The 13576-nt window shown below is 34.7% G+C and overlaps 1 protein-coding gene across 1 annotated transcript in view; it reads left to right on the plus strand.

Annotated features, from left to right (window-relative positions):
- The window catches only part of LOC107563246 (A disintegrin and metalloproteinase with thrombospondin motifs 17-like), a 122277-nt gene that overhangs the window by 104530 nt on the left and 4171 nt on the right, over positions 1-13576 (plus strand). The window contains exons 21-23 of the mRNA XM_016248067.1: positions 1042-1177; positions 3998-4202; positions 6058-6210. Coding sequence (XP_016103553.1) covers positions 1042-1177; positions 3998-4202; positions 6058-6210 — 494 coding nt within the window. The remainder of the gene's footprint in view (positions 1-1041; positions 1178-3997; positions 4203-6057; positions 6211-13576) is intronic.

A 13576-nucleotide genomic window follows, 5' to 3' on the forward strand; every position in this document is an offset into this window, starting at 1 on the left:
GGTTGTGAGGTGAAAGTGGAGCGGACCGCATCAGATCGTGTGCAAACGCTCACACGTGCCAGAGAAAACACAGATTGTCCTGTTGTGGTTAAACACCCCCACCAGTCACTGCAGCGCTTGCCAAAGCCCTCGACTCAATCCAAACTTTAACATCCTCAGTGGATTGTTAGTAAACTCAGACAGCTCAAAGCGGCCGTAAAGATGATGATGATTATTATTATTATATAACCATGTATTTACACATTCATTTTAATTATTATTGTTATTATATATAAAATTAATTATTTGAGTTATTTCTTCAAATAAGTAACACAAGTAACGCAATTAGTTACTTTTTTATGGTGTAACGCAACATTGTAAAGCATTACTTTTAAAAGTTACTTTCCCCAACATAGTAAATAATAAATAGATAATATTGCTGTAGCTCAAACAGTAGTATGGGTTGCGTTTTTAGGGAATGTATGAGCTCAATTTCAATATAAGTCACTTTGGATAAAATTAGCAGTTTACAGATGATGATGATGATTATATATATTAATAATAAATTGTTATTACATATTATTTTATTATCATTTTAACTGCTATTATTTGTTAAGCATTATTTATTAAATATTTTAAAGTATTTATGAAATTATTTTTAAAGGTAGTTTACAGTGAGCGTAATTAAGTATTATTTATTTTATTAGTATTTTTAAATGTTAAACATTATTTATTAAATTAAAAATTATTAATGCTAGTTTAAAAAAATACATAATTCATATTATTTCTTATTTATTAATCATTGGTGTTAAGTTGTGACAGATATCTTCTGTAGATGCATGAGATAGTTTACACTGAGAGTTCTTATTAAAAAGGTGATATTTTACTGTGATTACGGCATTACACATTTCCTCTCATATACGGTCTGTATGTTTACAAAACGTGCATAAAAAGAAGCATTCAAATTGATTTATGTAAGTATATGCAAGACACGTACTGTAACCTTGAGTGACATTTTATGAAAGTATAGTATGCCAATAAAAATGTTTTGCTGTGTTTTAGGGGAGAGAAGGACTGTGGTCTCGTGCATGAGAATCGTTAACAAGACCATGACTCAAGTCAACGACAGCTACTGTCAGGTGGAGAACAGACCCGCGCCTCAGATCCGCCGCTGCAACATCCACCCCTGCCAATACAGGTACCAGAAGCGCCAGAGCTTCTCAGAATGGACCAATTTACCTGTATCTGTGTGTGCTGTGTGTTTTTATGTCGTCAGCTGACACAAAACTCAATAGGGAGTCAAACCAGATGGATTTGGGATCAGAGTCTGGGACTCCTCTCTTTCTAGATTTAACAGATTCATGGTGGATATGGTTCCCAACAAATCCAGGACAAAAACTTCTAAACAAAATAGATAACCTGGTCTGTTGCGGTCATCTCTGTACAGGTGAAAGCCTCACCTGTGAAATATGGATGCATGATTTTTTACAGGTGAAAGCCTCACCTGTGAAATATGGATGCATGTTCTTCGTCAAGGATCATGCATCACAGAGATGCTCCTTCACAATTAACTACAGCATTTCAGACGATATATGTTTGTCCCGGGAACATGAGAATTATGATTATTTACACTCATTTAACCAAACCCAAGAATAGATGTTTGACTCTCTCTCTCTCTCTCTCTTTCTCTGCTCGGTTTATTAAAGTCTTCATATTTATTGTGTTTGCTTATTTTTTTTTTTACCAATAATTCACGTTGTTTTTATCAAGTTAGCTTGTAGTGGTTTCACAATTTAGGTGCAATATGTATAATTTGATTTATCCTGTGTGATAAAATCAGGTTGCTCTGATTCCCAAAATGGTTTCTTCATCTGTAGCTTTTCAAGATGCGGTATGTCTCACATTACATGCTTTAGAAGAGATAAGATATTGACATGAAGTTGTTAATTCAGAGCAGAAAAGGCTGGTTCACTTCAACAAGGGATGGATATTATGCTTACAGAATTATAACTTCATTTGCACATTTTTTCTTGCTCTAACAGTAAAGGGTTGTTCACACCATTAATGATAATTATAATGCTAGCTATGTTAAGGTCCATGCCAATAGAGAATAACATCATATTCATTCTAAGCTCGTTTTTCAGGTATGTTCCTCTGTGCTGGTTTTTATTTATTTTTATTTGGAAAGGAACCATGTGCAATTTTGAGCATAAATGTTTCTATTTAACGCATTGTCTAATTTTCATCCGCAGTCCCTTAGCAGGTCAAGTTGTTTAAAACTTTATGGCTAGGTGTAAATGGGCCTTAATGTGCTATTTAAATCATTTAAAAATACAAAAATAAGATTGTCAGCTGGCTTTTTAGATCTTTTAAAGAAAATTTGAAGGGTTGTTTGCTTGTGCAGAACTCACTACTGTGCATCTGGTTTGCAGGGTTGTTATTTTTAACTAACACTGAAATTATAAAAAAATAGTTAATATTAAATCAAATATTAATATAAGATGACTTAAACTCTACAAATTTTAAAAACGTAAGTGAATATTTGGAGTTTTGTATTGTCAACAATCAAATAAAAGTACTATATAAAAATAAAATAAAGTAATAAATTAAAATTACTAAAACATAAAAATGAAAAATAAAGATTTAAAAAGAATTTGGAGTTTTGCCTTGTCAACTAACAAAAACTGAAAATATCAAAATAAAAGATTATTCAAAACATCAATAAATACTAAATTAGTGTATAAATAACACTACTAGGTTGTTTCTAGGGTGTTCTGAATGTCTTACAGGGTGTTCTCTGTCTAATAAGCCCAATTCCAAGTGGATATTCTGATCTGTAGATAAGGCTCAAGTGCCTCCATAAATGTACTTCTCAGGGACTTTTTCACCCCTTTTTATTGTGTATGATGTAAGTCCGATCATTTGGAAAAGTAATTGCACACCTCTATTTCTGTCTATAACTGCAAAATTTATTTTGGTGCTTGTAAGAGTGGGATGTGAGTGTGGGACAGAAGAGCTTTCTGTAGGTTTCCACATGCTTCTCTGTCATCTTTCATTGTGTCGTTTAAGCAGTTAATAAAGATGTCTCTATTTTTATTCTGTTTCATCTGTTGAGATTTTCTGCACGTAAATCACAAGTGCATTTCATGACCGCTTATGTGGCAATAAAGATAATCATCTGCTATTTTCAGTCAGACTGTAAACTGACGATTAAAACATCCAGATTTTATGATGTTTCCTGACTTGTAACATATGATGTTGGCTGCGTTTTTCATTACATTACAGAAGGTTGCAAATGCTTGACTTTAAGGACTTGTTTCAGTGTACATGTTAATTTTCAGACTTCAGATCACTTTCACTACAGTTTAATGCATTGAATATTGACAAGGACTTTAAAGGGTTAGTTCACCCAAATATGAAAATTCCCCCAAGGAATCCTAGGTGTATATGACTTTCTTCTTTCAGTCGAATCCAATCAGAGTTATATTAACATTTTTCTTTGCTCTTCCAAGCATTAGAATGGGAGTAGGCAGGTGTTTTTGTTCAACAGTCCAAAAGTAGTCAAATAAAGCACATCGGTCCATATTAAAACGTGCCTCACCGGGCACGTTTTAATATGGATAGATGTTCCAAAATTACAGTCAGCAGAAGTGAGAGAAAAGTGTTTATAACGTTTTAAATATGGATATTTTTCTTACAAAAACGCATCGATTCACTACAGGAGGCCTTTATTCAACCCCCAGAGCCGTGTGAGGCAAGTTTTATGGATGGATGCGCTTTATTTGACTACTTTTGGACTGTTGAAAAAAACACCCTACTCCCATTCTAACGCTTGGAAGAGCAAGGATAATACTTAATATAACACCGATTGGATTCGTCTGAAAGAAGAAAGTCATATACAGGATGCTTTGAGGGTGAGTAAAATATGGGCTAATTTTCATTTTTGAAAATTACTAGCCCTTTAATAATGACAAAACTGTTGTATTAACGTCTTTTCTGTGTTTTCTGCTTCTCTCAGGTGGGTGACAGGCGATTGGACGCAGTGTTCAATAACCTGCGGGAAAGGCTTGCAGCAGAGGGAAGTTGGCTGCGTGTACCAGCTGCAAAATGGCACATACATCCCCACCAGAGACCTGTACTGTCTGAGCTCCAAACCAGCCAGCGTACAGCACTGCGAGGGACGCCACTGCCTCACCGTCTGGGAGGCCTCCGAATGGTCCAAGGTTTGAGCTCAAGTCAGCAGGAATTATTTAAAGATACCACATCATGGACAGCAGATTTTGCTCTTGCTGTTGTATGTACATTGTACAATAGTTTGATCTAATGTTTAAACATATTTTAAGCATTCTTGCTTAAAAACAGCATAATGTAGCACAGGATACTTGAATAGAAGACACTAAATGCACTCAAAATACTTCTCCAGAATTCATCTGATTGACCCAAAAACTTTTTTGACCAACTTTAACCTGACTATCTTTTAAAAAACGCACAGATTAATGAATGTAGGTGCTTTAATTTAAATTATAAGCTTTGCATTTTTGTTTGAACCCTCCAAATTGCAATTGCCTCACTGTAACTTACTCAATAGTACAGCCACGAGACTTAAACCACATGTGTTAACATGATTTCAGTGTGGAAAAATCTCTTACTAACCTTTTCTGTGTGAAGTTATGTATGCAACTTTATACGTATATAAAAAATTAGGATTTAAACAGCTAAATCCTAGCTTTTACAGCTTAAACATATATAAATATTTTATATATAAATCTAACATATTTTTCCTTAATATAGTCATGTGTGTGTGTGTATTTATATATACATAATAAATATACACAGTACGCACACAAATAATATGTAAACAAAAACTTATTTTGAATGCGATTAATGGCGATTAATCGTTTTGCTGCCCTACTGTCTAATGCATCTTTACAGAATAATGATAAAAAAATTACACAGATAGAGAAATGCAAGCGCATGTTCTGTGTGAATGGCCCCTAACATTAGCAAAATAAAGCTCCATTATATTTATGGAAAAATGCAAAAAGGGTTTGTTCACAATTTGTCACATTTAAGAGCCGGTCACACAGAAAACATGAAATGCAGAGCAGTGGAATAAAAAAGAGACTCGGTTTAAAAAAACTATTTTAAACTATTTTTGGCTTGAAATGTTTTGAAAGCCAATTTCAAAATTCATGTAATTCAAACAGGAGTGCATGGCGTTAACACTGCCAAGGTCATGACTTTTCCCAGGGAAAGCAAGAAATGTGTATCTTGAATGCATTGTAAGTCACTTTGGATAAGAGCATCTGCCAGTTGCATAAAAATGCAAATTTGTGCCATAAATGCTGTTCGAAATTCAGAATTCATCACAGTTAAAGGACGTTCACACAGAAAACGCAAGATGCAGGACAGTGGAAAGGGGAAAAAAGCAAGGTCTTAAAAGGGATTGTTTAAGAGCTGAACATGAGCATAGTGGTCAAAGACATCCATTTATCATCAGGTTTAAGTAGAAAAACAATGGAAAGCAGCAAAATACAGTAGAATGCAAAACCACATTCTGTGTAAATGGCCTCTTAAGATATGACATTTACATACAAACGCCCATCTGTTATAGTTTTAAAGGTACAGCAGCATAGGGTGAAAAATGTCAAAATATGTACTAAAATTACAGCATTTTCTGGTGCAGGAAGCCTTGATTAATATAATATGATGACTTGTCATAAAAAGTATATTCTATAAAGACAGTTGCTTTTGAGACGCATCCTGTACTGTTGGACATGTGAGGGTCTCTAAGAAAAGATATGTGCGCTTGTGTCTGTGGCATTTGTCCTGGCCTATGGAGGGCACTGTGGTTGTTTTTGAGCATCTGGGTCTAGTTTCAGATCTTGATGTTGATGTTGTAAGCACTTCATTAGAGTAGATTTAGTCAGCGGCGAAGTGAGACTCCACAGGAAGCCAGTTTTAATGACCAGCGCTCTTGCTTATATCTTTATTTATCTCCATCCTCCTTTGCACCCAATTGCTGACTTATTTTCCTGGTGTTATCCTCTGACATCTCGTTGTCTTTGTCTGTCCCAGTGTTCCTCTGAATGTGGTCGCGGCAGCAGGAAGAGGACAGTGACCTGCACCAATCCTCAGGGTCTCTGTGATCCCGTGTCTCGTCCAGCAGAGGTGGAGACATGTGAGGATCACTCCAAATGTTATGAGTGGAAGACCGGCGAATGGTCCAAGGTAGGATGACCAAATAGTCAGAAGTTGGCATATAAAAGTGAGTTTGGGCTCAGTAAGATTTAAAAAAAATAAATTCATACTTTTATGTAGCAAAGGGACATTAAATTGATCAAAAGTGACAGTAAAAAAACATTTAAAATGTATTTCAAATAAATGCTGTTCTTTTGACATTTCTGTTCATCAAAGAATCCTGAAAAAATGTATCATGGTTTCCACAAAAATATGAAGCAGCACAACTGTTTTCAACATCAATAATAATAATAATAATAATAAATGTTTGTTAAGCAGCAAATCAATATATTAGAAGGATTTCTGAAGGATCATGTGACACTGAAGACTGGAGTAATGAAGCTGAAAATTCAGCTTTGCATCACAGGAATAAATTACATTTTAAAATATAATCAAACAGAAAACAGTTATTTTAAATAGCAATATTATTTTAAAATAGTACTGTGTTTTTTCCCCTTGTTCATACTTTTCTTTAAAACGCAAGAAAAAAAATCTGTTACAATAAGACACTTGCAATGGATGTGGATAGGGCTGATTTGTAAAAAAAAAAATTTTATAGCTCAGCTACGTGACATAAAACAATATATGTTAACATGGTTTTAATAATAATAATAATAATTCATTACATTTATATAGCGCTTTTCTAGGCACTCAGAGCGCTTTACATTGTCAGGGGGTATCTCCTCATCCACCACCAGTGTGCAGCATCCACCTGGATCGGCAGCCATAGTGCGCCAGAACGCCCACCACACACCAGCTTACTGGTGGAGAGGAGACAGAGTGATGAAGCCAATCAGCAGATATGGGGATTGTTAGGGGCCATGATGATCAGAGGCCAATGGGCAAATTTGGCCAGGATTCCGAGGTCACACCTCTACACACCTTTTTTAGTATAAAAAAATCACTTAACCATTTCTGTGTGAAGCCAACCCCAAAACCTTTTTGTAAATATAAATATTTGCAAAATTATATGCTTCACTATTCTAATCCTCCACAAACTGGCCCCATTCACTTCCATTTAAAAGACCCTCATTATAACCTTAAGAACAGAAAACAGTTATTTTAAATAGCAATATTATTTTAAAATAGTACTGTGTTTTTTCCCCTTGTTCATACTTTTCTTTAAAACGCAAGAAAAAAAATCTGTTACAATAAGACACTTGCAATGGATGTGGATAGGGCTGATTTGTAAAAAAAAAAATTTTATAGCTCAGCTACGTGACATAAAACAATATATGTTAACATGGTTTTAATAATAATAATAATAATTCATTACATTTATATAGCGCTTTTCTAGGCACTCAGAGCGCTTTACATTGTCAGGGGGTATCTCCTCATCCACCACCAGTGTGCAGCATCCACCTGGATCGGCAGCCATAGTGCGCCAGAACGCCCACCACACACCAGCTTACTGGTGGAGAGGAGACAGAGTGATGAAGCCAATCAGCAGATATGGGGATTGTTAGGGGCCATGATGATCAGAGGCCAATGGGCAAATTTGGCCAGGATTCCGAGGTCACACCTCTACACACCTTTTTTAGTATAAAAAAATCACTTAACCATTTCTGTGTGAAGCCAACCCCAAAACCTTTTTGTAAATATAAATATTTGCAAAATTATATGCTTCACTATTCTAATCCTCCACAAACTGGCCCCATTCACTTCCATTTAAAAGACCCTCATTATAACCTTAAGTTATGAATTTTTTTTTTTTTAAAAGGAAGTGAATGGAAATTATTTTTGTAATCAACATTAAGCCACAAATGCTGTCGATTGAGCTTCGCTTGTCCAGAACCCATAATATTTCTTTGCACAGCATAGTTGTGAAACATCAGACTCTATCCTGAGTCAAATGAAAGCCGACAGGCGAGCATTAGGCCAGTGAGAGCACGCGTCCGCGGGTCTTCAGCTGAATCAGAGTTTGTTGCGCTGTCGCATGTGATGCATGTGGGCCCCCCCAGTGGAGCTGACTGCCGCGGCCCAGGGTCACATCATGCCTGTAAAGCACCATCTGTCTGTTCCTCTCGTTCTCCTGAGCTTTGTGTTTCTCAGTAATGAGCTCTCGCCACCTCAGTGCAGACACGCCATTACCATAGTGCTGTTTCTCATGGTTCAGAGTCTCAGGTGCACAGGCTGGAAGTCAACTTCTACAGTAGTTGTAGAATTATTTGGGAATATGGGTTTTTCATTAGTCGATGTTGATATCTCGAGTACAGGGTCATTGTTAGTCAATATTACATGACTTACGCTACAAAATGTAGTTCCTGACATGTATACTAATGTTAATATTTGGTCGCTATGGGTGCACAGGTCTGCTTTTTTTAAGCATTTCTATAACACTGTATTGGCCAAGCAGAATCCAGGACCAAATCTATGCATTTTATCAAAAAATATTGTAATCATATATGCAGTATTATAGCTTCAAGCAGCAAATACCAGGGTCAAGTGCTGAAATGGCAGCATGTGTTTTGCTTTTGTTTGACGTTTACAGGATTTGACCTGTTGGAGGCTCACTGACATGTACATTTTCAGTAACGGATTGGCAAGATACGACATAACGCCTACACCATCAGTTATCAAGCATTTATTTATGTTGCTTATTGGAGAATAGGAAGTGAAAATCTAAATCTCCATGGAAATTTCTGTGAGGCTTTGGGTGAATAAGAAATATTGAGAAATATCATTCATAATACAGCAGAGGTAATGCAGCAGAACTTGATATATAGAATATTATTAATTCTGCAATATTAATAAACGAGAAGCAAAATTTAGATCACAGAACGAAGCTGACACTTTATAAATGGTACATTTCTACAAATATTTTTGGCAAAGATGTCAACATTAAATCAAAATTGACCCTATTTAATTTCTTAATGCATACAGATCTTATTGTCTTTAATCAGTCTAAATAAGCTCTTTGCACTACAAATCATTATATCTGCACTGTTGTTACTTCACTGGTTTGCACTCTATCTGCCATGTGCCTTGTGCTGCTTTTATAAATATTTTTTTACATTTGACCTTATTTGTATAGTTGTATTTTATATTTAATCTGTATCGTTCTGTATTTATTTATGTTCTACTGTTAGTGTTATCTGTATGCACCAAGGGTCTGAGAGTAACGCAATTTCAATTCTCTGTGTGTATGTGCTGTACATGTGGAAGAATTGCCAAAAAAGCAGACTTGACTTGACTTGACTTATTGTGGATGAATCAGCTGTGCATTTATTTTTCATATATGCATTTCATACCTTGTAATCATAAAATAATAACTTGCTCTTCCTGTGATATGCTAATTTGATGTCTATGATGTTCACTACCATATGTTTGGGGACGGTGAGAGTTTTTGAAAGAAGTCTCTTCTGCTCACCAAGGCTGCATTTATTTGGTCAGAAATGCAGTAAAAGCAGTAATTTAGTAAAATATTAATACAATTTAAAATGGCTGTTTCCTATTTGAATATATTTTCAAATGTAATTTATTCCTGTGATGCAAAGCTGAATTTTCAGCATCATTCCTCCAGTCTTCAGTGTCACATGATCCTTCAGAAAACATTCTAATATGCTGATTTGCTGCTTAAGAAAGATTTCTGATTATTATCAATGCTGAAAACACTTGTGCTGCTTCATATTTTTGTGGAAACTGTTATATATTTTTAGGATTATTTAATGAATAGAAAGTTCAAAGGAAAAATATAAATATTTACTGCCTTTACTGTCACTTTTTATCAATTTAATGCATCTAATGGCATAAAAATATTAATTTCTTATAAAAAATCTTTACTGACCTCAGACTTTGAAATAGTAGTGTATGTGAGGCCGCACTGCAGCCAATCGCATTCAGTTGTTCTGCCTTTATATCCAGTTTGTAGTGCTCAATTTTCACAATCAAATCAACAACTGATGGATAAAATCAAGTCCTGCCATCATTTAGCCATTAAACTTGGAAATACGCCACAATAAGGTAGTAACGTCAGTTTCAACATCCGTTTTGTGTCAACTAAAGTTTCAGTTCTTTAGTTTTGCGGAGATACATGCTCAGTGTACATTTTTATAGCAGTATTTCATGCACCTTTATGGATGACCTTCAAGACTCCACAACTAATCGGAGCATCGATTAGTGGCATTGATCTTTGGTGAGGGTGTGATTGTCTGATCTCAACTTGCCTGATTAGTTTTGCATTAAATTTGTCTTTTGTGTTTTATCAAGGGCTAGAAAAATACGGTAACATCATTGCATGGCCTGTTGTGGTTTACTGCTGGATTTTACATGCGTCCGAGCTCTCGGTATTCACTATACGAGCCTCTGCGACATTTGTTTGTGAAGTAGGCTGTATCATTTCGGGGCCGAAATGAGAGGAGAATAGATTCTCCCATTAGTGAGATGCTGGTGCAGAAAGCGTCAGATATTTCTGCATGTGTCATGTATTTATGCAAAGAGCAGATGTTCCTTCTGTAGACCTGATTCTTTTCATTTCAGTGATCTGCAGAAAAGACGAGCTACTATCACATCAGGAGTGGGAAAGCATTCCTGCACAGGCATTTTTACTGTAGTAGTTCTGCAGTTTATTATTAATTCTATTGCCCATTGTCACCTACACCATTAAAGCTATAGCTAGAATTAAAAAGGCATAATTTGCTCACCCTCATGACATTACAATCCAGCATGAATTTCTCTTCTACAAAATACAAAACAACATTGGACTTTTTCATTGTGTACACTGTAAATTTATATATATATATATATTAGTGCTGTCAAACGATTAATTGCAATTAATCAAAAGGGTGCTTCTACTAAATACTGAGCAAAGGGTCTGAATATTTCAGTTTTTCTTTTTTAATAAATCTGCAAAAATGTCAACAATTCTGTGTTTTTCTGTCAATATGGGGTGCTGTGAGGAAATGAGGAAAAAAATTAACTTAAATGATTTTAGCAAATGGCTGCAATATAACAAAGAGTGAAAAATTTAAGGGGGTCTGAATACTCTCCGTACCCACTGTATATATATACACACACAAATATTTTGGAAATAAAACTAAGCTTATTGGAATGTTTTGCAAGAAAATACTTTTTGAGTCTTTTAAAAATGTAATGTTTAATTAAATTCATTTATTTGTAATCGTTGTGAAATGTACTATCAATTTCTGAGTGAAAATTGTTTCAAAGTAAATCCTGCACCAAATTTTTTACAGCGTGGACAACAAAAGCGTTGGAACATTTTGTGCTTTTTTTGCATTTCAGTATTATTTATATACTTTATTATTTGTTAATATTTTGAAATAATTTGAATATATTTACAGTTTTCATTTTAAGTTTGATTAAATTTTTTTAAATTGTATGTGCTTTTGTCATTTTTAGGTATTTAGCTATTTTTGATTTATTTAATTACATTTATTTCAGATTTAATTTTATTACCTCAACTCAAACTTTTTATTTGATTTACTTTTTTTGTTTTTTACAGTTTTAAATTCTTTCTAGTTTTAAGAAATAAAACTAGATTACGATTAACCATTTTTTAATTGTTTTATTTAGTGTTAGTTAACAACATTAATAACAGTAACAATGTTTTTCAAGTTAATCTATTTAAAGCTTTATTTTAGTTAGATTTTTAATAGTTTTAGTTAACAGCAACAACAGTCATAGAGGTTTGGAATGACATGAGAGTAAATAAACAATGACCTTTTTTGGCTAAAATATCCCATCAATACTAACCAACAGCCCACTTTATTTTGACCAAAATCCAAACAGCTATTTAGCCATTGTTCTAGGCTACTGTTGTGGTAATGTAGCATTTCTAAAATAGTTTCCACAGTAATTTTGAAATGCTGTGTTCTGTTAATGTTAAGAAGATCTCAGGAGTTTCTGTGTTGCTCTTCGTCTGTAAGGGTGCTCTCCTTTCACACAACAGACGTTAAAGAGCTTTGTCATATTTATTAGCTCAAATCAGCCATGGTCTTCTCTTGAGGGAGTCGTAGATTGTGATTCAGAGCCGCCTTTGATCAGCAGATGAGATGTTTTTGGGACGTCTCTTCTCATTCACAGCACATGTGGTGTCGTTGTGAAATCACTCCACTCACACTTTCCCTGACTGCAGTTATTTACTAGACTCTGGCGACAGGCAGCGCTGAGATCAATGCTAACCTGCCACACTGATTTCATTTTCAATAGCCCGTCGTCCCCTGTAAACGTGAAGTTCTGTGCGTCGCTGAAAGGAGTTCGGGTTCCTCGGAGGCAGGGAAGTGTATTGCTTTCATGCACTTTTTGCCACTTTGCAAAACAATTTTCGTTTGTTTAGTCTGCAGTCATGGCAGCCGACAGCTCTGTTTCTCCAACCCGGGGGTCTCCAACAGGGGGTCTGTGACAATTACTGTTTGATCTCAGAAGAAATAAAACTGTTCTAGAAAAGTGAACCAAATGGCAAATTACACTACTGCTCAAAAGTTTGGGCTCTGGAAGATGTGCAGGTTACACTTTACTAAGGTTCCATTTGTTAACATTAGTCAACTAAATTTAACAAGGAACATTTTGTTTATTATTCTTAGTGTTCATTTTAATACTTAATAATACATGATTCAAATCAAAAGTTGTATCAGTTCAAATTATTTAATGGTCGTGAGCTAATATGAATTAACAAATTAAAATTGAAAAATAAATATGAACTAACATCAACTAAAGAGACCTTATTGTAAAGTGTTACAGATTTGTATTTATAGAAATAAATTAACACTTTTAATTAAAATTGTTTTAAAGTAACAGTAAATACATTTATAATGTTACAAAAGAGTCTATTTCAAATAAATGGTGTTCTTTTGAACTTTCTATTTATCAAAGAATCCTGAAAAATAAATGTATCACGATTTTCACAGAAATATGGAGCAGCACAGCTGTTTTCAACATTGATGATAATAATAAGGAATGTTTCTTGAGCAGCAAATTTCTAAAGGATCATGTGACACTGATGACTGGAGTAATGATGCTGAAAATTCAGCTTTACATCACAGGAATAAATTACTTTTTAAACATATATTCAAATTGAAAATAGTTATTTGAAATTGGAATAATATTTCACAATTTTACTCTTTTTACTGTATTTTTGATCAAATAAATGCAGCCCTTGTGAGCAGAAGAGTCTTTCAAAAGCATTAAAAATCGCACCGACCTCAAACTTTTGAACACAAGTGAATATAATTATATAAATGCATTACTTTGAAACTATAAGCATGTTAAAACGCAACACTTAGTGTATAATATTGAATGTATTTGGTCCCCTGATCTAGACTGTATTGATGTCCTCTGTGTCATAATCAGGTCAACATGCTGTCTGCTCCCAGCTCTCCTCAGCCAGTGATGAAATAAC

The sequence above is a fragment of the Sinocyclocheilus grahami genome, unplaced genomic scaffold (assembly GCF_001515645.1).
Source record: "Sinocyclocheilus grahami isolate Dianchi unplaced genomic scaffold, SAMN03320097.WGS_v1.1 scaffold24.1, whole genome shotgun sequence".
NCBI lineage: Eukaryota > Metazoa > Chordata > Actinopteri > Cypriniformes > Cyprinidae > Sinocyclocheilus > Sinocyclocheilus grahami.